The sequence below is a fragment of the Nomascus leucogenys genome, chromosome 11 (assembly GCF_006542625.1).
Source record: "Nomascus leucogenys isolate Asia chromosome 11, Asia_NLE_v1, whole genome shotgun sequence".
Taxonomy (NCBI): domain Eukaryota; kingdom Metazoa; phylum Chordata; class Mammalia; order Primates; family Hylobatidae; genus Nomascus; species Nomascus leucogenys.
This window is the reverse complement of record NC_044391.1, coordinates 75,675,272-75,703,247: the sequence shown is the minus strand read 5'-3', so window position 1 is coordinate 75,703,247 and position 27,976 is coordinate 75,675,272. Positions and strand designations below refer to the sequence as shown.

The following is a 27,976-nucleotide window of genomic DNA, read 5'->3' as shown; positions in this document are numbered from 1 at the left end:
ACTGGTGCACACACCCCCATATCCCAACACTTCACTGTTCTCTCAGAAGAATCAATTACATAAATATTGGCAGATCTACCACTCGGCTGCCCTTTAATTATTCAGCTCCAACAAGAGTAGTTTTTTCCTCAATCTCTGTCTATATTTTTAGGAGTTTATATAAAGTTCCAACACGGCAACAATGCAGATACAGAAAAACTTTTTAAAGTGATATTAACAACATGGAAACTGTACTCAATACATAAAAAGCTACACTAAGTTGCTCCTAGTATTTGGAAATAAAGTCAAGAAAAAAATACTCTCCAGCTAAAACTGAAAAAACAGAAATTATTTAAAAAATTTACATGTATACATGTGTGCATTTTTCCACAGAGAAAGCCTATGGTTCATAATTTTTATTAGATTCTTAAAGCATGCATGACATTCCCCCAGTAAAGATGGCTAAATGCATATCCATCCTATGTATTAATGCAGTTATAACACTGTAGATCACATGTAGATATGAAATGATTTATATGATTTATAAGACACATAGTGCAGAAAAGAAACGAGCTGTATATTATAAATAATCTGTATATTTACATAAATATGGGTAATCTATATTGTTTCCTTAAATGTATATATGTGGATTTTCAGAAGAGTATTGCCAAATTGAGAGCGGCATTATCTATGGAGAAGGGGATAGAGATTGGGATTGCACAAATGACCAAAAGAGCCTTTAGTCTTATTTGAAATGTCCCAATTCTTCTTCTTCTTCTTTTCTTTTTTTTTAAGAGATGGGGGTCTCACTATGTTGCCCAGGCTGGTCTCAAACTCCTGGGCTCAAGAGATCCCCCTGCCTCAGCCTTCCAAAGTTCTGGGATTACAGGTGGGACCCACTGTACCTGGTCCAAAATGTCTGAATTATTCTCTACATGAAGGACATATTATATATTGCTTACATAAGTCAAGTTAATTTTCAGAAATGTTAAGAGAATACCATAATCTAATTATACATAAAAAGCAAGACCACACACAGAGCCCAGTCCCTGGCCCAAGCTAAATAGTCCCTCACCTTTATCTCTCTTAGCTAGAGTAGTAAGTCTTAGTCCGTTTTGGGGTGCGTACAACAGAATACCTGAAATTGGGTAATTTATAAAGCAAAGGAATTTATTTCCTACAGTTACAGAGGCTAAGAAGTTCCAGGCTGAGGTGCTACATTTGGTGAGAGCCTTCTTGCCGGTGGGGACACTCTGAACAGCCCTGAGGTGGTGCAGGGTATCATATGGCAAGGAGGCTGAGCATGCTAATGAGCTAGCTCAGGTCTCTCTTCCTCTTCCTATAAAGCCACCTGCTCCCCTCCCATGATAACTCATTAATCCATTAGCTCAGTAATCTGTGGCTGTTAATCTATTCATGCAGGCAGAGCCCTCATGATCTAATCACTTCTTAAAGGCTCCACCTCTCAATACTGCTACATTAGGAATTAAATTTCCATGTGAGTTTTGGAGGGGACAAATATCCAAACTATGGGTCTCAGGTCTAGGCACATGGGCCTCTATTTTTGTTTATAAAAACACAATAATTCCAGAAGACCCACAGGCCAACTTAAAAGTGTGGACTAGTATGTACCTGCAGTTCTGTTTAAACTATGATGTGAGCTAAATGTGAGCCAGCCACAAAAAGTGAAAACAATTTTCTATATCTTATACACACAAAACAAAGATATGGCAAAAGGTTTTAGTCACCATCTAAAGTAAAAAAATAATCTTATGAGACTGCTGCGTTGCCAAACTGTAAATGAAAAATTATAAAACTGCAGAAATTACTATTTTAAGCAACAAGTCACAAACAACTGAAAATTCTGAAAATTTAGGGAAAAGAATAAGTTTAAATGCATTAAGCATTTCTGCAAACAGAAAGACATTCAGGTATATTACATTTGTCAAGCTCTGATTTTTACTGGAAAATAGTATGTCTTTCACAATAAGCACAGTGTAAATTCTAAAATAGTAAGTCCCATCACATCAAACCACTAAGACCCCAAAGTGTCTGCTGTATTTTCAATGGAATGAAACGATATTTATAATAAAATTCCTGCTTTTCAAATCTTCCTTTCTCATCCTGCAATTCCAGAAAGTCTCCCACAGGTACACTATGCATGCTTTAAGAGCTGAGCCCAGAACCAGAGACTGAGGTCTGAATTCTAGATCTCCCATTGCACTGTTAGTCACACTAAGCACAGAGCTGAAAAATACTTTAATTAAAATACTTTAGTTAAAATAATTTAATTAAAATTAAAATACTTTAAGAAGTCAAACCATTTCTGACTAGAGTTCAAAATTTTTGAGCAAACTGAAGAAACATTCCAATGACTTAAGATTACTGATAAAGCCACATGTCAGCAAGTACAAAAGAAGAGTGCAGTAGAGGATGACTCTATTAGGTGCTGAACAGAGAACACCCTTTTCAGAGGTATCTGGCATTTCAAGGTGATGGAAATTACACAAACACACCCCATGGCAAATAAATGGGGTCAGAGCACAGCTGGCAAGTATGGCTTTGGTTCCATCACTGAACTTAACATAACGAACACTGGTGTTGCAACAGTCGTTTCTTAGTACATGCACAGTACTTTATCTTGGAGAGGTGGAGGGGGTAATTGTAGTGAAAAGAAAAACTCAGTCAAAATCTATCTAAAAGACAATAAATACTTCCGGGGTCCTACTAATGAATGAACCCTTGGGAAAACCTGAAGTTCAGCTGACTACACACCTGGCATTAACTGTAACAAGTACACAGTGTTCCATCCCTGACTAATACAATCAATATTTTCCTTCAAACCCACATGCTTTTCCCAGAGATCCGAGAACTGCTGGCTTAATGTTTGTGCTGCTGTTTTGGGTGAGGCACTGGGCGATTTACCTGCGTGCAGCAGGGTTTTTGTCTCTGAGTAGAGTTCCAGATAATCTCCAGAGGTCAAAACTTACTTTTAAAAGTCATTGAGGTTTCAAAACCTCAAATCCCTTCCATATTTGACCAACCCAAACTGGGAACTACGACCATTAACATTATTTCAGGACAAGGGGGATATTACCACTGACCCCACAGAAATACAAACAACCATCAGAAAACATTATGAATACCTCTAGGAATGTAAAGTAGAAAATCTAGAAGAAATGGATAAATTCCTGAACACATATACCCTCCCAAGATGGAACTAGGAAGAAATCAAATCCCTGAAGAGACCAATCACAATTTCTGAAATTCAGGCAGTAATAAATAGCCTACCAGCCAAAAAAAGCCCAGGACCAGGCAGATTCATAGCTAAATTCTACCAGATGTAAAAAGAGGAACTGGTACCATTCCTACTGAAACTATTCCAAAAAAAAAATTGGAGAAGAGGAACTCCTCTCTAACTCATTCTACGAGGCCAGCATCATCCTGATACTAAAACCTGGCAGAGATACAACAACAAAAGGAAAAAACTTCAAGCCAATGTCCTTAATGAACATCCATGCAAAAATATTCAACAAAATACGGCAAACCAAATCCAGCAGCACATCAAAAAGCTTATCCACCAAGATCAACTAGGCTTTATCCATGGGATGCAAGGTTGGTTCAACATGTACAATAAATGTGATTCATCATATAAACAGAACTAAAGACAAAAACCACATGATTATCTCAATAGATGCAGAAAAGGCTTTCGATAAAATTCAACATTGATTCATGTTAAAAAAACAACCTCAATAAACTAGGTATTGAAGGAAAATACCTCAAAATAATAAGAGCCATATATTACAAACCCATCACCAACATCACACTAAATGGGCAAAAGCTGGAAGCACTCCCCTTGAAAACCAGCACAAGACAAGAATGCCATCTCTCACCACTCCTATTCAACACAGTTGATATGGTTTGTCTGTGTCCCCACCCAAATCTCATATTGAATTCCCACATGTTGTTGAGGGGACCAGGTGGGAGGTAAGTGATCATGGGGGCTGGTCTTTCCTGTGCTGTTCTCATGATAGTAAGTCTCACGAGATCTGATGGTTTTAAAAACGGGAGTTTCTCTGCACAAGCTCTCTCTTTGCCTGCTGCCATCCACGTAAGACATGACTTGCTCCTCCTTGCCTTCCACCATTGTGGAAGCCTCCCCAGAGGGCTCCCCAGACACAGGGGACTGTAAGCCCATTGAACCCTTTTTCCTGTATAAATTACCCAGTCTCAGGGATGTCTTTATCAGCAGCATGAAAACAGACTAATACAATAGTACTGGAAGTTCTGGCCAGGGCAATCTGGCAAGAGGAAGAAAGAAAGGGTATTCAAATAGTAAGAGAGAAAGTCAAACTATCCCTGTCTGCAGATGACACGATCCTATACATGGAAAACCCCATAGTCTCAGCCCAAAAGCTTCTTAAGCTGATAGAAAAAAACCTCAGCAAAGTCTCAGGATACGAAATCGATGTGCAAAAATCACTAGCATTTCTATACACCAACAACAGTCAAGCCAAGAGCCAAATCAGGAACAAACTGCCATTCACAATTGCCACAAAAAAATAAGATACCTAGGAATATAGCTAATTAGGGAGGTAAAAGATCTCTACAAGAAGAAGTACAAAATACTGCTCAAAGAAATCAGAGATGACATAAACAAATGGACAAATATTCCATGCTCATGGATAGGAAGAATTAATATCATTAAAATGGCCATACTGCCCAAAGCAATTTATAGATTCAATGCTATTCCTACTAACCTACCATTGAGATGCTTCACAAACTGGAAAAAACCTATTCTAAAATCCATATGGAACCAAAAATTAGCCAAGACAATCCTAAGCAAAAGAATAAAGCTGGAGGCATCACACTACCCGACTTCAAACTATACTACAGGGCTACAGTAACCAAACAGCATGATACTGGTACAAAAACAGACACACAGACCAATGGAACAGAAAAAAGAGCCCAGAAATAAGGCTGCACACCTACAACTATCTGATCTTCTACAAACCTGCCAGATCAGATAGTTGTTGGTGTGCAGCCTTATTTCTTTAGTCCTAATATAGAAGTCTGTGGCTCATTATTCTACTGAGGCTCAGTTAAACAAATGACTATTATTTATTATTCTACTGAGGCCCAACTAAATAAATGCCTCTTTTAATTCTCTTTTATTCCTAAATGACAACACTACAGTTAAACCTGTCCCAACACCATAAATGGGGAACCGCCTGTCACCTGTATAGCTGAACACTGCCTTACCCAGCATGGTCCAATGAAACCAAAGGAAACATAAACACGCCCAGACAAATTACACCACAGACTCAAGGCTTAAATAACTTATGTAACAACCATAAATTACTGCAAATTGCTGTACTTCAAAAGTATTCAGCATACTGAATGCTTCTTATAGTCAACTGATAAGGACAATTTCACCATCCCAGGAGGCAGGCGTTTGCAATAAAAAGATTTTTTAGAAAATAAAACGATCAACACCAGCTAATGCACATGTGCACTCACTCCCAACCCTCCTTAGCAGGAAGTGAAGGTATATGCTGAACTGAGACCTAACCCACTGCCAGAAAACCCCTTGTCTTTAAGAAGAGTTTTGCGTTAAAATGGTATATGCAAAATTAGACAGGGGCTACCTTACTATTTTGATTATTAAAAGTTAAGCATGGAAGGATGATTTTATATATATATGTATAGATGATGCTAGGTTTACTATATATATTATACTAGGTATTTATATATATAGACCTCCAACTCTATATATACACACACATATATATTTATATGTTATATATTAAAGCTGAATATATATATTAAAGTTGAAAGTCTTCTGAGACATGCCCTAAACCCTGAAGCTTCACTACCACGAGGGGTCAGGTAGAGAAATGGAGGTGCCGATCACTTATGAGAAACATCCTGACATTGTTAATAATTCAGGAAGCCTCCTCTCTTTAGGGTCCTAAATACGACTTGAAAATTTAGTAGTGGATGAGCTTCTGAAAAGGTAATGGCTGCTTTCTGGTGTTAAAATATCTACTTTCCTAAAAGCCAGAACTGGTTATATCTTTTTGGTGGACGGAAAACTCTCATGAGAAGGACAGAAGAGAACGCCAGGGATAGTGGTTATCTCTGGGGAGGTAGGAAAGAAAAAGAACTGGAAAGGAAGGAGGGGTTCGCTGTAATAGTCTAAAAAAATAGAAAATGAAGCAAATATGTTAAAATATTAACATTGGTTCAATCTGAGTGACAGGTACACAGAAATTGATTACCTTTATTTTTAAATTTTTCTATGGGTTTGAAGCACTTTATAACAAAAAACTTAAAGTAAAATTTAAGTGAAAAGAAGACACAAAAGGCACAAAGAAATGCAGGCTGTGCCTAAGTAATGCTAAGTGGTGAAGTCCAATCATGCTGCTTTCATTAAATGTAATTGCCAAGCAACACAATAAACACACACAAGCCTCCCGGGAACACTCAACTCCAAGATAACATACACTAAAGTCAGAATTCACTTTATAGTTTTACATTTTATTACAAGATAGTTCTATGATATCAATATTACAAGATAGTTCTATGATATCAAAAAACATTCATTTTTTGCCAAATAAAATGCAAGTCCATAAACAAAGTTGAACTGAAGGATATGCACTATTATTTAATTGTATATACATTCGTTCATCTATATGAAAGCCAAACTCCAGGAGGCATAAATATGGCAGCCTGTTTCTTGAGCTAAACTGAGATCAGGGTGTAACCGACATAAAGATCTACATTTCTTTTTAGCATTCTTTCAGAGACCAACAGCAGGATTTAGGCCTGTGCTAACAAACCCAGCTGCTGCCACAGAGAGAAAACAAAAAATTCACAGCCTTCTTTATTCTCCTGGATCCTCTACCAAATGGTCCATACCGACAACTGAATGAACTGAATGACAGCCATTTAGAGCCAACATGGCCTCAATGGACCTTGTCATCAGTTTTTCCACATAATCTGTTTTGGGATACACATATCATGAGATCCTTAGATTAGGGTATAAGGCTGCTAATACACCAATTCTGTGGCTAGCTTTTACCACCTAACCACATGCAAAAATTTTAAAAATATCACAGAAGTTACAAACCGTTAGCATAGAGGCCAAATCTGAATACTTTCTTGGACACACAACATTTCTTTAAAATTTGAGTTGAGAAAATACTCATAAAAGTCTGGATTTGTACATTCTCTTTTCTAATTATCAGAACATCTGGTCACACTGAGCCCCTGCACTCACCTGGTTTGAGCTAAGTAGTAGCTGCTCAATTTATATAAGGCCTGTTCACCACAGCTCCCACCACTCCCTATCACCTACATATACCAACATCACATATTCATTCTACTTCCCCTGCCACTGTGGATATTTTAATTTTTGGCATAATCATAAGGGTGCTATACCTCAGAGGCCCTGGAAATGAACAGATTCTCCTGAGAACAAAATTAGCAGGTGGGAAGAATACAGGGAGAAAGCACTTGGTGTATTGAATTTTGAATTCCAATACAGGTTAGAAGAGGGAAGGTAGAGCTTAAAGCAGAAGTTGTCTCCCACTGTTTACATACGCACATTCCCACGGCCCTGGCTATACGGCACCAAGATTAACAACTCCTTTTCTTACACCAATGGGTTCCCTAAATACACAACATTCCTGATTCTGAACATCTCTGTCACCTCTGCTCTGATATTGCCTAAGGACTTATGGAGGTGTACTGGCTTGTTTTTGATGCAAAGCTCCCCCGAACCAAGCCAGCCATGGGAATTCCTTTCTACTTGCTAATTCATCAGATATTCGCAAATGCTGTGCCCAAACTCTTATCAAGTAAACTAAGCATCAAACTGTGACATTTTGTAAGCCAGGAGGAAAGAAATACACAGTTAAAAAACAAAAGGTGTCTGATACAGAGAGGAGAAATTACTCATCAACACAAAATTAAGTGTCAGAGACAGTCATACAAAAAAGGCACAGAGATGGAACAGAATATCATTCATTAATCAGCTTTAAGAATATATAAACATTTCTATATCAAATTAAATTTCCAAGGAAGGGCTAGACGCAGTGGCTCATGCCTGTAATCCCAGCACTTTGGGAGGCTGAGGCAGGCAGATCACTTGAGGGCAGGAGTTCAAGACCAGCCTGGCCAATACGGTGAAACCACATCTCTACTAAAAATACAAAAATTAGCTGGGTATGGTGACACACACCTACAGTCCTAACTACTCAGGAGGCTGAGGCGGGAGAATCACGTGAACCTGGGAGATTGCAGTGAGCTGAGATCACGCCACTGTACTCCAGCCTGGGCAACACAGCAAGACCTCATCTCAAAAAAAAAAAAAAAAATTTCCAAGGAAGAATTGTAACTAGCTTTCTATTGTGCAGAGATACATATACAGGTACATACATACATGTACATATACATGCATACATACATAAATACACATGCATACATATGTAAATAGCCATAATTATGATAAAGTGCAGGTTATATTTAACAAAAAGACCTCGTAGAAAGAGTTTCCAGAGGTCACAGTACATCAATCTCATAGCACTTTATTTTATCAAACCTAATTTTCCTGATCAGAAGTGTCAAAGTTCATGTTCTCATTAGTGCCGGCAGAGTTCTGAGAGACATTTCACAATCTAAAAAGAGTCTTTCTCCTTAGTTACAGGATCACTGGCAGAAAAGAACAAAAGCCAAATCCACACATAATTTCCAAAACTTGTTTTTTTCCTGCCACAGATAGAATAGAAGGTAAACACTCACCGCAGAGAGCTGGCTCCATGTGGATCTCAATGGCTTATGGTGAATCACAATTTTTTCATCTGACTTCTGTTCTTTGGGCTCTGACTCTTCATCAGAATCAATGTCAAGGGCCTTTTCCTTGTAGTTTTGATACAGGACAGCATTTTCTGCAAGAAAACAAGGCCTATGTGTCACTAATTGTTCTCAATCATTATGTTACTTGTTCTAAATAAACATCATACGTACCCAATGTTTGGCCTCCAATTTTATAAACAACAGAGAGACAAACAGATTTAGTCCCTGAAGAATAATTACAGAAAAGTGATTTTCTCATTCACACAGCTCTATCTCAAACTCAACTGCAGGGGAAGGGGAGGAGCCCATACAGAGAATGCCAATGGAAGCAAAGTTTCCATGTCTCTGTCCACTACTCATGAAGGACAGTCAGGCCTGTTAAATCACTGTAATTTAGGTTAAACTACATCCTATCTTTTATTTAAGGTCCATCACCATTTATCTATTTAATAAACATCTATTGTGTATCTATGACGTGCCAAGGGCTGAGAGTAAAATGGAAAACAAAAGAAAGACACCTCTGATGCCTCATGAGCTCTCATGTCCTCATCCACCTCTCAAGAGCTAACAGTCTAATAAGAAAAACTGTCAAATTCACTCATGCATTTATTCATTCAGCTGTTACTTAGAAAACACCTACTAGGAACCAGCAACAGCTTAGCACGTGAAATACAGTAATAGACACAAAATAAAAATCTCAATATTCAGGAGCTGATACTAAAGCATGAGAGAACTGCAATAAATAAGCAAGTAACTTTGATAGTATTTTGATGCTGATAAGTGTCATGAAGAAACATGAAAAAGGGAAGGGGGGTAGAAAGTGCTGGGAGGAGGGTACATACATGTTAAGTAGGGTAGTTTAGGAAGGCCTCACTGGAGTGACAATTAAGTAAAGACACAGAAGAGGTGAGAAAGTGAGCCACCTGTATCAAAACTACAAAGAAAAGGCCCTTGATGTTGACTCTGATGAAGAACTGGTGTCCAAACAGCATCTCATCGGGGGCACAGCAAGTGCAAAGCCCTGGGGCATGAGTCTACTTGGTATGTCTGTATATACCAAGAGCAGCAAGGAGGACTGCATGGCTGGAGTACCAAGAAAATGGGGGGAAAGTACAGAAGATGGGAGTTGAGGCCGGGCACGGTGGCTCACACTTGTAATCTCAGCACTTTGGGAGGCTGAGGTGGGCAGATCACTTGAGGTCAGGAGTTCGAGACCAGCCAGGGCAACATAGTGAGACCCCGCCTCTATCAAAAATACAACAAATTAGCCAAGTGTGGTGGTGCGCCCCTGTGGTCCCAGCTACCCGGGAGGCTGAGGCAGGAGAATTGCTTGAACCCGGGAGGCAGAGGTTGCAGTAAGCCGAGATCATGCCACTGTACTCCAGACTGGAATCTGTCTCAAAAAAAAAAAAAAAAAAAAAAAGAAGAAGAAGATGGGAGTTGAGGGTGACCAGAGGGCTGATCATGTAGGGCCTTGCCTCGGCCATTAAAGGACTTCGATTTTTACTCAAAATGTGATGGCAACTCACTATACGTTTGAGGACATAATGATCTTACACAAATACATACCTACAAATTGAAGGATTTATATACAGGTGCGAACAGACAGTCAGTAGGGTGTGATCTAGTCTGGCAGTCAGGTATTTGGTCAATGAGGAAAGTCTAAGGTCTGAAAGCTGAGAAGCTACAGAGCTATAGGAAAAGCATACACAAAAGCTATAATGCGAACATAAGAGGAAACATAATAGTCATGCATTGCATAATATTGTTTTGATCAATGACAAACCACATCTACAACGGTGGTCCCATATGTTATAAAGGAGCTAAAAAATTCCTATCACCTAGTCATCTTAATGTTGTAGCGTACCACATTACTCACATGTCTATGTTAATGCTGGTGTAAACAAACCGATTGCACTGCCAAAAATATAAAATATAGCACATACAATTATGTACAGTTCATACTTGATAATGATAATAAACTAAGCTACTGGTTTATGTATTTACTATACCATACTTTTTATCATTATTTTAGAGTGCACTCCTACTTACCAAAAAAAAAAAAAAAAAAAGTTAACTGTGAAACAGCCTCAGGCAGGTCCTTCAGGAGGTATTCCAGAAGAAGACACTGTTATCATGGATGATGACAGCCCCATGTATGTTACTGTCCCTGGAGACCTTCTTGTGGGACAAGACATTGAGATGGAGGACAGTGATATTGATGATTCTGACCTTGTGCAGGCCTAGGCTAATGCATGTGTTTAGTTTCAACAAAAGAATTTAAAAAGTAAAAATGAAAATTTTTTACAATAGGAAAAAGCTTATGGAATAGGTATGTGAAGAAATAAAACATTTCTGTACAGCTGTACAGTGTGTTTGTGTTTTAAGCTGCGTTAAAACCAGTTTAAAAGTTTCAAAAATTTTTAAATTTTACAAAATAAGTTACAGTAAGCTAAAGTTAATTTATTATTGAAGAAAAAAGTTTTTTAAAAAATTTAATGTAGCTTCAGTGTACAGTATTTATGAAGTCTACAATAGTGTACAGTAATGTTCTAGGCCTTCCCATTCACTCACTACTCATTCACTGACTCACCCAGAGCAACTTTCAGTACTGCAAGCTCCATTCATGGTAACAGCCCTATAGAAGAGTACCATTTTTAATTTTTTATATTGTATTTCTACTGTACTTTTCCTGTGCTTAGATACACAAATATCATTGTGTTACAACTGCCTACAGTATTCAGTACAGTAACATGCTGTACAGGTTAGGCTCTACCATATATCCTAGGCTATACCATCTGGTTTAAGTACACTCTACGATATTTGCACAACAACAAAATCGCCCAAGGGTGTATTTCTCAGAATGTATCCTCATCATTGAGTGATGCATGGCTGTATCTTAAGAGAACTAGGGAAAGTCAATGTGGCAAAAGCTTGGGTATGTCTAGTGGCCACAGTGTACAAGGTGAGTTTAGAGAGATGAGCCAGACAGTCCAAATTAAGGAAATATTTGTAGGCAATGGTAAAAACTGATTTCGCCCTGAGTACAAAAGGATTGAGTTTCTTTCACACTGTCATGATAGCATTTCTTTCCTGAACACAATGGGACTCCATGAAAAGGAAAGACTTGCTTAGGTTAGACAGCAAAACATTGACTACCTAGGAGACTAAGAAGCTATTGGAGTAGTCAACAAAAGATGATGGAGATTTGAGCTATATAACATAGAACAGACTGGTGAAAGACTGGATATGGGGGCAGAGAGAGGGAGGCGTTAAGGATGTTTCCTAGGCCTGCAGGCCTCACAACCAGAAAGTAGGAGATGGGAACACCAGAAGAGATTCAGGTTTAGTGGGGAAGATTATGAGTTTGGTTTGGGGCATTTTGAGTTTGAACTGCCTTTCCCATCTACCAAAACAAGCACGCATCTGCCCCTTTTCTCATCGACTATAGATTATTCTGTATGCACTATGACTAAAGTAACACTGGAGTCCATTCAAGATTTTACTGGTCTCTGATTGTCATGCTATGTAAAGTAGATTATGAGGGTAAAGGCTGAGTCTCCCCTAGTCTTCAAAGTACTAAGTAGTTGGCACAAAGTATATATGCATAACATTGTTGACAGATTTCTCATTTTCACAACAACTTAGGCAACAGTATTATTAACCTCATTTCACACATGAGGTGGCTCAGTGAGGTCCCTGTGATATTAAGGGTTTTTCTCAGTATCACTTAACTGATGAACAGGAGCAGCAAGACAGGAACCCAGGTCTGCCTGGCTCTATTATCACAGATTCTCACCATTTGGACACACTGCTTCCTTAGTTACATTCTTGTTAATAATTAACTGTAAGAATCCTGCATTCCTCGTGTACATATATATGTGTGAAAAAAATTTCTACGTCATTATATTTAAGAAGAGAGGATACACAGAAGCAGCTCCTTATAAAAGAAATAATGTAAAACTAGTTATAATGAAGTCTACTCTCTGACTTTAAAAAAAATCTAAAAATTTTAATATCTCTTAGGCAAAGGTCACAAAATAAATACCAAATTCCAGGGAATGTAAAGCATCTCCTTAGGTAAATATTAGGTAGATGCTGTTCACTTCATTGTCAGAGTGCTATAAGCAGCAGCAAACTGGGCTAAGAACTAGATCTGTGTCCTACTACTGGCTGTGTAACTAGGTGTGACAGTAGACAGGTTACCAAACCTCTCAGATCTTCCGGTTTCCTCAATTATAAAATTAGGGAGATGAACTTATTCCAACCAGCTAAATACTGTATCTGGATTTCCTAAGATTGGTGCGGTGAATGAATTTTTATAGATAAGTCATTTATAAATGTTCCAATGGGAAACTCATCTTTACAAAAATTATATAGGGAATTACTTGACAATCACCTAAGGCTACATATTTTATAACTCTGGGTGGTTGTACATTTGCTTGACTTATAGAGGGGCATTCCCTTCTTCATTATTCTTCGAAGGTTGGAAAATCTTCACACTTCAAAACATAACAAAAAGTTAACTACCCTCACTACCACCATGACCCTCCAGCCCAACAAGTGCTACATCTGGGACTGCTCCCTTCATGCTCTTCCAGTTGGCTGACACTTGACCCATCTATTTACAGAAAGTCCATTAATCTGATTAGGGTTTGAACACCTGGTTGAAGCTGCTTTTGTTTTTGAGATCCTTCATAAAAATACTACATGGGTTGAAAAGTCTTAAGAATATGTTTTTGTCAGCCAGGAGAGTTAGATTTCTCCCAAAGCTGAAACTTAATAAGGAAACAGGAAGTCAGAAATGATAATAAAATGTGGAAATATGGGCAGAATACTAAGTCAAAGGAAATGCGACCTAAAGAAATATGACTTCAGATCTAAATGCCAAAATCAGAATTTTTAACTAAAAAGCTACAGCTTGCTCTTACCCTTTCTCTGTTTCCTGAGGAACATGGGGATGGAGCCAAGGTAGAGAAGAATTAAAAATCCCAGGACATTGACTGAAAAAGTTATCAGCCTATAAAAAATGCCATTAACTATATTCACCATTAGTATTACTAGGTAAAAATTTAGCTTAGTGAGAAGCTTTGGACTGTATAATTTGGGAAGAAGTTGGACATATTTCTCATCGTAAGCATTTTTGTTACTGCAGTTGGATTTCAACTTATAATTGGTATTCCACATTGAAATAGCAATGAAAGTTTGGAAAATTAAATGCTTACCTTCCCCATCAAATGTTCCTTGTCCTTTCAGCATTTTTTTCTAAGAGACAAAAAAAGTAAAAAAAAAAAAAAAAAAAAAAAAAAAGGAAAAGCAAACTATGTATGAATGAGCCAAATTGAAAATACAGCTATTTTACGTAAAAATACTTTTTTTTTGGTCATTACATTAATCGGATTTCCAAGAGCACACAGAAGCTGGGCCCTGGAGGAGTTCACTCATTTGATCACTACAATTCACTGAAACAATGAAATAAAATGTACAAGATCCCCCACACCCTGTCAAAACAGATTGAGAATCCTCAAATAACTAGCAGGTCAGCTCATTTTACTACTCGTGATTCACCATCACTGGTAAATTGAACTTTGCTATACTTGCAGAGTTGGAAAAAATACATAAAATGTTAGTTATGTAATTTATTTTCTTTAAGACCACGGGCTCTAAAATAAAACAGGCTTGCTTGTGTTTTGCATATGTGACATTTATATAGACTGGTTCCAGTGCTCTGATTAACCAAGAAAAAATGTGGCTGCCAAAAAGAATCTCTGCCCTATTGCTGAGATCTGTCTTGTTTCTGTGGAAGGCAGCACACACTCCAAAATATCCCTCTTCAGTTTTCCCTGTTTCTTTATGTCATATTTGGCAATATTTTAATAAGTGGAGCTAATGGGACAATATAGGGGAACAATACCACACAGTGTCACCCAGCCGTAAGTTTTCAGCTGCCAATTGTTAAATGCACTCAAGGATGAATGGGCATACAACGGGAATAAAACACAACCAAAGGCCACGGTGACAAAAACAAGCAACAAAAAAGATGATAAAATATTTATGTCTTTTGTGATCCTGGCAACTGATTTTCAAATTCACATTCTACCTGAATGACATCAAGTGTGTAGTAACCACTCAAAAAACAATTCAGTAAGTAAAAGCAAAAAATAATCAACAGGCTCAAACAGGAATCAGTATTTTTCTGAATCAGCTGTGATAACAGCTACCATTGACTGAAACCTCTAAGCAAACTCCAGACAACTTGACTGCAGAGTGCGGCTCTGAGCATGCTCCTCCCCCTTTCAGCTATCTCTTTTAAAAGTGGTAAAGACTCACTCAGCCAACAATCTGCCGTATTTCACTTTTGTCCCCCCAATTCTGCCTGAGCTTAGAAATTTAAAAGTGATGAATTTCAATTCTTCCCACAAAGTTGCACTAAACTCGGCTGTGCCTGCCAGCATCAAAGCGGCCAAGAGCTGGATGTACACTAGCAATCAAGAGCAAAACACAGAATTAAAAGGGAACGACTTCTTCGGGTTTCCTCTATGCTTCTCCTCCCCACTCCCAACACATTTACTTTTGGCTTAGTGAATGGCGTGCCACACTCCTGCCCACTTTTACCTTTATCCTTCCCAGACTGGAAAACTTCTCCTTGTCTTCCATCACTGCTTTCAGAACAGGCTGGGACATTCTGTTCTTCTTCTTCGAGCTGGTAGGACTGTCAAAATCAAAGCCACTGACTACCGCCCTGCGATAAGACGTGGACCGCAAGCCTCTCCGCAAAGACCCTGGGCTATCCACGTCGTTATCGACCTCACTCTCCTCCCCTGCGTGACCCAGGGGTCCTCCTAGGCCCTCCACCATGCTGCGCACCTTGAGGAGTCTCTTGTGGGGCTCCACATTCTGATTGTTGGATTTACTTATCTTAATTTCCGAGGCCAGACTCTTCGGAATGATCTGCTGCTTCCCCACTTTGAGGGCGGCGGGGCTGTTTGTACTCAAAACCACGGAAGGATTCTCGAGGAGCTCGTTCTCCTGGGAGGGCAGCCTTTGGAGGGGGAGTTTTTGTTCCAAAGAACTTTTCTGGGGCCCAGGAGGGAGCCCCCGTTCGGGGTCCTTTGCCTTCTGGCCGGACTGCGAACCCGACCCAGGAGAGTCGTTATTAGCGGCAAGGCCATTTGCAGTGGGCGAAGGCACTGGGCTGGCAGTCAACCCAGTCGGGTCCTCCTCCGGGGTGCAGGGGGCGGGCGCGTTAGGAGTCCGCGGGGGGCGCAGAACCGGCGGCGGCGGCGCAGGCAAGGTCACCGCCCCATTTGCTGGGGATTTCGGGGAGCCGCCCGGCACCGCTTTGGGGAGCTTGGGTGACTTGGGCCGTCGAAGTCGAGGAGAGGCAGCCCTGTACTCCGGGGATGCCGTCCCACCATTGGCCACAGCTCTCCGCTGGGCGCCCCGAAGCAGGGGGCTCCCATGTACCGTCCTGTTGTCCGAGGCGGTGGGCACCTGGGCAGGAATCTGCGCTGCGGGGAGCGTCCCTCGGTCCTCCACCGGGAAATCCGTAATTAGCAACCCGTTGGGGCTCTGGTAGGACTGGGGCCTCGGCTTGCTCCGGACCAGCAGCTGGGGCTGAGGAATCGACCGCCTCCGCCACAAAGGGGTTATGCTGTTGCTAGAAAAATCCACCTCGCTCTCGCCGTCCATAGCCGGGCCTCGAAGTCAGCCCTGGGAGGAGCAACACCGAGTTAGTCTTGCCTAAAGAGGAAATTAGTTAGGAAACTGTGCCTCCAGACAACCGGGGACGCCTGGCCGACTCGCGTGCTCCGAGTCCGGCGGTCCCCCTGCTGCTGCGCAGGACACGACTGTACCGCACTTACCCGCCCTTTCTCGGGCAAAAACTGCACCATTGCGGTGCGCGGTCCCCGGCAGAAATCTGGGCTGCCGCCCAGGCGGATTAATCCAATCACCTCCGCGTCCCTCCCACGCCAAAAGACCACCCGCACCAAACGAGCCCGCCACCAATTCACTGAGTGCAAGCCGAGGCACAAGAAACTTGGGACGAGTTCAGCTTTCTTAGGAAACTCGCCGCGGGACGCTCCCTTCTGTCGCCAACCGGCCGCCCGCCCTCATCGTGGGTACCCTCGCGCTCCAGGTGCGCGGCTCCCAGACAAATTTACCTTCTGGGGCTTGCAATGTCCGGGGCCAAGGAGCACCCACTGCCCCGTGGGTGGCCCAGGTCCGGGACCGAAGCGCAGCCGCTAGAGCTTAGGAGAGCGCTGCAGCCGACCGCGGCGCCGGCGCCGGCCCGCCCCCACGCCTGACTACGCCCCCACACTTGGCCCCGCCCCCGTTTCGGCCCCGCCCAGATCCGCCTCCATCTCAGCCAGAAGTAAGAAGCTGTCTTCCCGCCCCCACGTGCCTACAATCAGCCCCAGTCTCCCTGGGAAACAGACGGGCGCACCTGAGTTGGGTTCTGAGCTCCAGCGTTTGGGGTTAGAAGTTGCGGACTGGTAGCTGAGGCGGCACGGGAGTGTAGGCGCCCGGGGTCGTTGCCGGGGGGCACAACGTGAGAACAAGCAAGGGAGCCCTGCTGAATTGCAGTTTTTGGAAGCCCTGAATCCTGGAGGTGTGTTGAAATCGAGAACGGGCGGCGGAGTAGACTTTGTGAGATGCGTGGGCAGTAGCGCAGAGTTCTAACGCAGAGTCATGCCCTCTCAGCATTCAGGTGATCTTAATCAGATGGGCTCGTTCCACTGCTGAAAATGCATTATAATATAAACACATAGATGTGCTTGTTTGTGCCTAGAGTCTTTCCGTAGGAAAGACTGGCAGCTCTGAAAAGGGAAACTGGGTGGCTAGGAAACCGGAGGGAGGGAGAGTTTTCATATAATTATTTTTGGTCCTTGTGTGCTTTGCATCTTGAAACCTATCTATGAAAAATAAGTTCAATTTACACTACAAAAAAAGTATTGGTTTCCAACAGTACATAGAATAAAACTTAAAATCCTTACCATGGCTTACAAGACACTGCACTACTGCCCTACTTCTTCAGCCTAGTCTTTCCTCCATCACTTTCTCCATTATTTTTTTGGCCACACTCAAAGTTTGACAGCCTCAGAACCTTCCCTTTCGTTCCTTCTTGACCTGACTTGTCACTGCATCAGAAAGGCCTTCCCTGTCCCCTCCTTAATTATACCATTGCCCCGCTTATTTTCCCAGCCACTTGTTCTCTTCTATTTCTGCACTTATCAAATTTTGTGTATATATGTATTTATGTGTTTATGTTTATTGTCTGTTTTGTCTTTACACGGTAATTTGCATGAGGGCAGGGGTCATGTTTTTTTCTTCTCCGTATTTCGGCACATGGTGGGCACTTAATATTTAATGAGTGAGAGAATGAATGACAGGAATGAAGTGAAAACAGTGACCATTCCCTCCAAAGTGCTTGGTTGCCAAATAGTAGAAAGATGGCTGTGTCTTGGCCAGGCTCCTGCTGTGTGACAATAATGAGGCAAACTTGAGAAGACAAATAATTTTAGACCATAAGAGCTGTATAATTGATTCTATTAGCAAGACAAATGGGCCCTTCTCCAATTTCTCTTTCAGCATTCATGCATTCAGCAGGGATGCAGTGAGCATCCACTGTGTGCAAGTTATGCTCCCTGTTTTTGCCCTAGATTGAATGCAATGGCCAAAAATATTAAGATGTGATATCTGGGTGGTGAGATGAAGGATAGTATGTTTCACGCTGCTTTATATTTTTCTGTACTTAACGAAATATACTGTACAATGAAGATATATTACTTTGATCTGAGACATTTTCATAAACAAAGAAAAAAGAAACGGCATCGAAAAGTGTATAAGAAACTTTTTTTTTTTTAGACGGAATTTTGCTCTTGTTGCCCAGGCTGGAGTACAATGACGCGATCTCAGCTCACTGCAACCTCCTTCTCCAGGGTTCAAGCAATTCTCCTGCCTCAGCCTCCCGAGTAGCTGGGATTACAGGCATGTACCACCATGCCCGGCTAATTTTGTATTTTTAGTAGAGACAGGGTTTCTCCATGTTGGTCAGGCTGGTCTTGAACTCCCAATCTCAGGTGAGCCACCCACCTTGGCCTCCCAAAGTGCTGGGAATTGCAGGTGTGAGCCACCGCTCCTGGCCTAAGAAAATTTTTAAGAAAGAAATTTTCAAAATTGGGTGGAAGACATATGGCTGATTACATACTCACGCGTAGATACATAGACATTTTTTTTTAATATAAGGTATTTTCTATACCAACATGTATTGCTGTTATATTGGAAAAATATAATAAATTAATTTCAAAAGTGGTTACCTAATGACAAATGGAGTATTCACCTAATTCAAAATGCAACCTGTGACTTATACTAAGAAGCTGTAAAAGGTGATGTGAGAAGGTGGCTTTTCTTGAAATTATGTTGCTTCTACAAACAAGTGTAACCGATATTTGTGACGACTTCATAGGATCTTCTTACCTCATTTCCAGCAAACAACAAAATACCTACCAAAACAACAACACAACACCAAGCTCTGGTCCTTCACTGAGGGAAGTTTACAAACTCACAGACCTAGTGCCTATTCAATTTATTGTTATCTATCCAAATCTAAGATATCTTCAATTATATGTTCCACTCAAAAGAAAGGAAAAGACCTGCTAATAAAACTATGACAATATGTTATGTCATATCGAATTTTTACTTTATACTTAGTGCTTTTAGACACTTATGCATAGATTTGTTTAGTACTGTGTATATGTAGGAAAGGAAAATATAAGCAAAATGAATTTACTGAATCCCGAACATTGAGCCTGATTCTTCTGAATACCTTTTCGTGAAAAGCATTCATATGTGTGTTTTTCCACACAATATCGTTGATAGTGCACCGTTTCTTAAAAGGATGTTCCAGTCTTGTTTCTGGGATTTGCTTCCTAGACAATGACACTCATTCTGCAAATGTGATGCTGGCACTATCCCATTTGACTAAACACATAGTTTTCTTGTTCAACTGAATTGTATGTCACTACAAGCTATGCAGCTTCTCTATTAATGGCCAGGAGAAAGTTTCTCATAAATTGTAGTTTCATGCCTTAACCATAGTCCTGCATGATACATGAATTGGTTATATCAACCTCTCTTTGCTTTAGAATTTCTTTCACCTAATCTGTCGTATCTGGTAATTTCTCCTGCCTTCAACTGTGTTTCTTGGCATATGGCGTTGACACAATAGGACTAAATTTCATAGAATTTAGTAGAAATGATAACAATTCATTTATGCCCATGTTCAAAAATAGGCAATGCCAACTATATCATTACTGTCACCTGGCCACTGGATGTTTATTTGATAGAAAGACACATCCCAGTTTCAGAGAAATTAAAATGTGGTACCAAATTATTCTTAAAATTGAAGAAATACAGTATGTCAAACTATTTGTAATGATATTTTCCTCTGGTATATTCCAATGGTATATTGAACTATTAGAATATTCAGTGGTATAATGCAAGATATGTATGGCTACATTTACTAAACAAATTCACATTGGTCACAAATTTTGTGTCCCAAACACAATAATTAGCCTAATTTTTAAATGCAAATTGTTAGTCTTACTAGAATATATGTCCAATTTTCCAATATATCCCATCCCATGTACGTTTTGTTTATTTATACATTCAACAACTATTTGTTGGGTGCATTCAAGTGCCAAGCATTAGGACAGACGTTCCTGAACCTTACAGTTTGGCTCGTGAAACATGACTGTAATATTAAAATAGTAATATAAGACACCCAAACTGTGTAAGATGCATAGTAAGCTTTCTGTTCTATGTAAACCTTTGTGAAGGAGTCTGGATAAAACTGGCCCAGAAGGGTAGGTAAAGTATTGCAAGGTGGAGAAGCAGACAGTGATGTCACAGAAAGATTTCCCAGGATAAGCAAAAACATAGAGGGATGGCTGGAGAACTGATATTCATTAAGTGCCAACTGTATGTTAAGCTTTGTTGTTTGTTACACATAATCTCACATTAGTTCTGAGCCCGCTTAAATATGAAGCTGAAGCCCAAAAAGCTCTTCTCATACTGTTGATAATTGGTTGAGTCAGAATCCTAAACTTTTTCTTTACAATATTCCAGAGCCCATGCATTAAAACATACAAGAAATTAAGCTCACCAAAACCTAGTTTGCTTTTAGAAGCTGTGGGATATTAATTTGGCTGAATATGGTGAGAATAGAATGTGGTATGCCACAAAGACTGAGGGATTGAGATTTTACCTGAATGACAACTAACTACTCTGATATGATTTGGCAGTTTGGCTCTGTGTCCCCATCCAAATCTCATCTCAAATTGTAATCCCCATGTGTTCATGGAGGGAGGTGATTGGATCATGGGTCATGAGGGCAGTTTCCTCCATGCTGTTCTCATGATAGTGAGTGAGTTCTCACGAGATCTGATGGTTTTATAAGCATCTAGCATTTCCACTGCTTGCGCTTCTCTCTCTTGCCACCATGTGAAGAAGGTTCTTGCTTCCTCTTCACCTTCTGCCATGAGCATAAGTTTCCCAGTGCTTCCCCAGCCATATGGAACTGTGAGTCAATTGAGCCTCTTTCCTTTACAAATTACCTAGTCTCAGGTAATATCTTTATAGCAGTGTGAAAATGGACTAATACATACTCTTTGAAGAGATTTAAACTTTGCCATCTTCTAAAAAATGAATATAATGACACCAGTGTCAGAAATAAAAAACAAAACATTGACAGATTTGACAATTTAAACATTTTAACCTTTGTGCATTAAGAAAAGCCACATAAACCCATAAATTTTGAGGGAAATCTTCTCTTAGAAGGAAATTAGAGAAAAATATTTAAATATATATAAAATATAAATAGGTTTGTGTATGTATAGCCATTTAACATTGTTATGTATATTTAAATATTTATATATTGTATATTAAAAATATATATTATATATTGAAATATATAAATATATATGACAGTGTTAAACTGCTTGTACCCAGGAGGTGGAGGTTGCAGTGAGCCGTGATTGTGCCACTGCACTCCAGCCTGGGCGACAGAGCGAGACTCCATCTCAAAAGAAAAAAAAAAAAAAAGAATAAGATAACAAAAGTTGTAAAATGAACAGAGTAAGAATAAGCATTTTGGAGAAGACATGAGTGTCCACTATGCATCAAAATATACTCCATCTCAATAATAAAAACAAAATTTAAGAATTAATGAGATAATTTTTCACTTATTAGATTAGCAAAGATGGTCTTTTTTTTTTTTTTTTAGATGGAGGCTCACTGTGTTCCCCAGGCTGGAGTGCAGTGGCGTGATCCTGGCTCACTGCAACCTCCACCTCCTGCGTACAAGCAGTTCTCTGCCTCAGCCTCCCAGGTAGCTGGGATTACAGGCGCCCACCACCATACTCGGCTAATTTTTATATTTTTAGTAGAGACGGGGTTTCACCATCTTGGCCAGGCTGGTCTTGAACTCCTAACCTCATGATCCACCCGCCTTGGCCTCCCGAAGTGCTGGGATTACAGGTGTGAGCCACGGTGCCCGGCCAAGATTGTCTTTTAAAAAGGCAATACCCGCTGCTGGTAAAAGCACAGGCAAAAGAGAATTCTGAATCATTCATGGTAAGAATGTAAATTGGTACATCTTTCTGGAGAGCAATTAGATGATACTTAACCAAAATGTTGATTAACTTAAGCAAACCTTTTGTTATGGTGGCCAAAAGTTAGCAACAGGCTAAGTGTCAGCAAGGGACTGGCTAATAAACCATGATGTGCAATGCAACCACCACAAATAATTATACAAAATTATAATTATACAAAAATTCAAAATATGTAATTAAATTTTTTTAGAAAACTGTTTTAATACACACTATGCAAAATATCCTACTTTGAGTCTTACAAAGTGCAAATAGCTATATGTAAAACTGTTTGTAAATATATAAAACGTATTTGTGTATATATGTAATGCCTAGATTTTGAATATTCACCAAAATGTTGTCATGTCTACTCTGCACAGCTGGGTTAATGGTGATATTTAGGTATGTTTTGCTGTGAAACAAACCACCCCAACACTTAGTGACATAAAATAGCAACTTTTTTCATTATTTGTTATTTTTTCACCATTTTGTGGGCTGGCTTGGCAGTTCTTCAGTAGGTCTCACCTAGGTTTTCTAGTGTGGCAGCAGGCAGCCAGCTGTGGGGTTGTCTGGGTCAGGAGGACAAAGCCCCCTCACATGCCTCACAGCTGGCTGATGCTGGCTGTTATATGAGGCTCCTGTTCTCCCTTTCTCAAATCTTCAATGTCCTGAGCAGGGTAATATCCCCATGATTCCTGAGACAATGGAGTGGTAAGTCAAAATGACAAAGAAAAATCTGGAGAGGATACTTGAAAAAGGGGTTTTGAAAATTGACTAGATCTCTTTGGGAAAAGAGTTCTGAAAAGGAGACTTTCTACAACACTTATTAATGATTTATATATTATCTTACATGTTAACATTTTGTGAGCACTTACAGTATACAGACCCTCTTTGAAGTGCTTCAACTGTATTATATAATTTAATCCTCACAACTACCTTATGAGGTAGGAACTACTACTATAATCCATTTATACACAAGAAAATTAAGTGTAGCACAGAGAGGTTAAGAAGCCATGCATCCTGGCTCATAATTATTACACTATATTGTTATATTGTTTGTGATTCCATTATGTATTTATATTTTCCACAAATAATATATAAACACCCCACCGTCAAACTGGTTCTTTATCTCCAGTATTGCTTCAGTAATGGACAGGTTGATCAATTGGTGAAAATGCCCAAAGTTAAAAGGAAAAAGAGGTGGAGGAAGGGATGTCATCCAAGTAAGAAGAAAGCCACAAAAGCCTGAGAAAGGAAGTTTCCAAAAGGAAAGTCAGATCAGCACCTCCTGGTTGGTACCTGGCCCTAGGCTACCTATAGGTACAGTGATGAAGAAAATAGGCACATAATCCTTACCATGGTGTATCAGGAAAGACTAACCTTAGATAGCATTGAATACTAAAGATGCTGCTCACTTAGTGCCCTTGCAACTGGCATCTTCAATCTTGGTGGGCATTGAACCCAACTGGCAGGGCTTATGGAGAAGGCAAGTAGAAAACAGTCTAGGAACTTAACTGCAACTGTGGGAATTGTGGCAGTAAAATGAAGGAGAAAAATAGGGCAGTAGATGGAGGATAAGGGAGAAATAAACAGTTTTAGTTTCAAGACTGAGGACACTTGGCTAGACATCAGGAAGCTGGGTTTGAGTTTGTGTTTACCACTTTTGAACTGTGGGAATGAAGACAAGTCATTTAATCTCTAAGACCACAGTTTCTTGAGCTGCAACATGAAGTTGTTCCTCCTCTCTAGCACAGTTTGGGAAGCACTGGTATAGATTAGAATAATTTGGATGTGGCCGGTCTAATGGTTGGAGGAAAGTAGGACACGGAAATGGGGATGGGGACAAAGAGTAGGGGAGACCTGGCCAGATAAGTGTACAAAAAACTGAATTCTAATTTATTTCCCCCCTCTTGAACAGCAAATAATTCGAATAAAATTTTGTTATTTTTAACTCCATGATAAAGAATAAAGATCATAATGAGAAAAGGGTTAGGACTTGTTGAAAATGACGCCGAGGACTCTCCATGGCCAGATGGAAGGGAAGTGGCAAGAAGACTTCACCAAGTGGAGAAGGGCTTCTTTCTGGTTCCCAGCCCTTGCCTGTAGCATCCAATCTGTTCACCCACAACAGCAGTGAGAATAATTCAAAGATGATGCATTGAACCTCTAGTGACACCATGTTTTGAGGGGGAAGGTCCCCGTTTAACTAGAGTAATTAAGATCCCAGGTAAACCATGAGGTCAGAGTGGAGAGTGGCTCCCACAACTGGCAGCCACCAAGAGCTGTTCACTTTTGTTCTTTGAATTGTAGGAATGAGATAAGCAATTGAGCAGCCACTTTGTTCAACATGTTCTAGTATGAGCTCACTGTATGGCTTGTACAGATGCTTTACCTCTCTAAACAGCGATTTCCTTGTTGCTTTGTTTTTTGTTTTGTGTTTGCTGTAAAATATTTAATACATGCATGTAGTAAAAATTGGGACTGCACAAAAGTAAAAAAATATCTGTCACTCTTGTCTCTAGTTTCCAAGTTGGCCCGCTAGAGGCATCCACTTTTAACAGTTTGCTGTATTTTATAAATTTTCAGATGTATGGTAGACATTAGTAAGCATATATATCCCTACACATACTACACACTGGCACCCTATAACACCCCTCTGTTCCTTACAAATTACCTTAAATACAATTCATTTAATGCCAGTACTTATAGAACTGCCATATATTTTTAATAGCTGTAGAGCATTAGGTTGATCAAATAAAATTGCCATTTTTGTAAGTCAAAAGCAATCAAATATCAGGAATTTCATATGGTTTCACCTAATATTATATAATTCATTAGCAAATTTCCTATTAACAGACATTTTAATTATTTCTTTGCAAAATCTGAGCACCAATGAAAAAACTGTAAAATTCCTTCCAGCTCTTAATTTCTGTAATTCTTTGCTTTGTTCCCATCCCTGAATGCCTGGAAGACATAAGATAGTAAAAGAGAATGCTTTATTGAACAAAGATGCAGATGTTATTTAATTTTGTTATGTTTAATTTAGAGTCTGCTCTTAATGCTATCTTAATGGTGAAATCATCATGCATCAACATGCTCTAAGCAGGGTTCTGGTACCTTCTGGGGAAATTGGGTTGAGGTGCTATTATCACTATTACTATTCTTTTGATGATTATTTTTCTTCTTTTGTGTCCTCTCCTGGATCCTGCTCTTTCTCTGGATTAACAAGACAGCATGTAGAATCACAGCTCTTGTTTCATGAAGTTTGTTAAGTAATTTGAACAAAGGTGTGTTACACTGTTCCTTTTGAACAACCAGTTTAATGTTTGCAAAAGAACTCAAGATTTAAAAAACGAATCTGTTGTGTCCACTCCAGTTTCCAGGTAAATTTATATCGGGAATCACGTGAGGATACTTAAGACTGGCCGGTACTTTCAAGTTTTCTTCTACCCAGATCTGTTTGGAAGAAATCTAGTCTTATCTACCTCAAAAGTCCAGCAGAGAATAATAGCTGAAATAAATGAAGCCTGTGATTACTTGGTTCTGTGTTTACCTAGACATTCTGGCATTTGGCTCAAAAGACAAAGCTTTTTAGATGTGCTATTTGAACCTGGTTTTGCTATAGATTCTAAATTGGAAGAAAAAATGGTAACAAAGTGAGGCTCTCTAAATCATACACATTTGGGCTGACTACCAAGCTCGTCTCACCCAGCAGTACTAATAGAACGTGAAAAATGCTTTCCACAGTTGAGGTCTGCCACCTAGCAACCGCTTTGAAATGCCTCCTGCACTGACCCAAGGCTACTCAAAATGCCCAGTTTTGAAATTGGTGGGACATTTTGCTGTGTATGGGCCACAGTCATTGAAAGGAGGATTAGAACTTTGTTTTTCAGTCAAAAGACATGCAGATTAGAAGGACTGTTTAATTTAACTGCTCAACTAGTTTGGAAATAGAACTGGCAGATTAAATATAGATGAAAGATGATTGCATCGGATATACGCTAAAAAAATCCCTCATTTATCTGAAATGGAAATTGATCTAAGCATCCCGTATTTTTATTTGTTAAAACTGGCAATCCTATTTTGGAGAGACTTTTTTAGTACAGAGGTGAGGGATATTTGTAAAATATGCACCGTAAATATTAACTTGATCCCCCAAGGCTGATAACGTTATAGACCTAGACACCTTTCTCAGAGCACTGGCTGTTGGGCCTGTGAAGAAGCCTGAAGCATAGGAGACCAAAGGTGTGGGTAGGGCAGGAACTAACAGAAGACAAGAAATTGCTTCAAGTTTGCACTCAGGGAAGCTATGCTGAATGTAGGACAGGCAAACGAAGGGGTTGAGCACAGAAGGGCAGTAACATCCCACAGGCGGAATGGTGGGTGGTGAGGAGAGGGAAGTGCCCAGAAATGAGAAGGAAGTGGACGTGGCATGACATCAGCAGTCATTTTATATTTGAGGGGAGAAGGGGTGAAGTGAAGCCAGCTACATCAATGTTCACTGTGAAGCCTGGGCTGAGATGGGAGGAGTGTAGCCCGGGATCCACTGGAGAGCATTGACACCTTCATGCGGCATCCCAGCAATTCTCAGGCTGCTTGCACCAGCAAGGGAGCCAGCCTGGGAGTACAGAGGCTTTTTCAGGGACCCCCTTTCAGCTTCACCTGGCTCAGTTCTGAGCTTGTCATTTTATTATCACAGCCTCCTATCCCCCAAATCTGTAGTCTCCGCTCACAAAATTAACCTAGCAGTACAGAACAGTTAAAACATAGAACCACATACATAATCCCTATGTGTTTGTGCATAATTCAGCACCTTCTGAAGAATACACAAGAAGCTGCTAACTGTGGCTGCGGTGGTAGAGGACGAGTGGGTTGGAGGAGGTAGATCCTGGATGAAAGCAAGATATATTTATTCCATATATCGTACATGCTCATCTATTTATTTTTCCTTGTGTTTGTATTACTGACTCAAAATGAAATTTAAATATAATTACTATAGACAAAGCCAGCCCAGAATCTGACTCACATTTAAACTACTTGCATCATTGATTTAAGATGGCTCATTACACTAAGGTGTTTTAAAATAAATATTTTATATGGTTTGTATTATTTATATGTTTGAGAGGCCTGGAGTCTGACATTTTAGTGTGCTTTCTGGAAAATTTGCTGCTGAAATAAGGGAAAAATCAATAGCAACCCTGGACAAAAAGCCTTTGCTTATCTTTTCAAGTATTTACTCTGAGTTCTGTGCCATGTTATTTTAATATATAGATATTTAAAAGTGCAAAATGAAAGTTTGATAGAAACCAGAGTCTTTTATAGCTTTTTTCTAAATAAAAGCAATATAGAGTCCTCCTTTGTAAATTCCATTAGGTCAGGAGTCTTTGTCTGTTTTGTTCAGTAATGGATCTCTAGGACCTAGAGCCTTTCTTGGCATGTATTAGGTGCTCAGTAAATATTTGTTGAATGAAGGAATACATAATCAT

General features: G+C 39.9%; 1 protein-coding gene and 1 long non-coding RNA gene across 3 annotated transcripts in view; one reads left to right on the top strand and one right to left on the bottom strand.

Moving 5' to 3' along the window:
- Nucleotides 1–17,099, bottom strand: part of ARHGEF26 (Rho guanine nucleotide exchange factor 26) — a 141,896-nt gene extending 124,797 nt beyond the window's left edge. Inside the window, exons 1-4 of one of the 2 annotated variants that reach the window (XM_030822740.1) lie at nucleotides 17,004–17,099; nucleotides 15,454–16,551; nucleotides 14,064–14,103; nucleotides 8,785–8,930 (exon numbers count right to left, since the gene is read on the bottom strand). In XM_030822740.1, the coding sequence (XP_030678600.1) occupies nucleotides 8,785–8,930; nucleotides 14,064–14,103; nucleotides 15,454–16,530 (1,263 nt within the window). In that variant the 5' untranslated portion in view covers nucleotides 16,531–16,551; nucleotides 17,004–17,099. Of the gene's footprint in view, nucleotides 1–8,784; nucleotides 8,931–14,063; nucleotides 14,104–15,453; nucleotides 16,552–17,003 lie in introns of those variants that run through there. The other variant, XM_012510747.2, reaches the window with a different exon arrangement.
- Nucleotides 17,100–17,285: 186 nt separating this feature from the next.
- The window catches only part of LOC105740536, a 100,702-nt gene continuing 90,011 nt past the window's right edge, over nucleotides 17,286–27,976 (top strand). The window contains exon 1 of the long non-coding RNA XR_004032334.1: nucleotides 17,286–17,452. This is a non-coding gene — a long non-coding RNA (uncharacterized LOC105740536). The remainder of the gene's footprint in view (nucleotides 17,453–27,976) is intronic.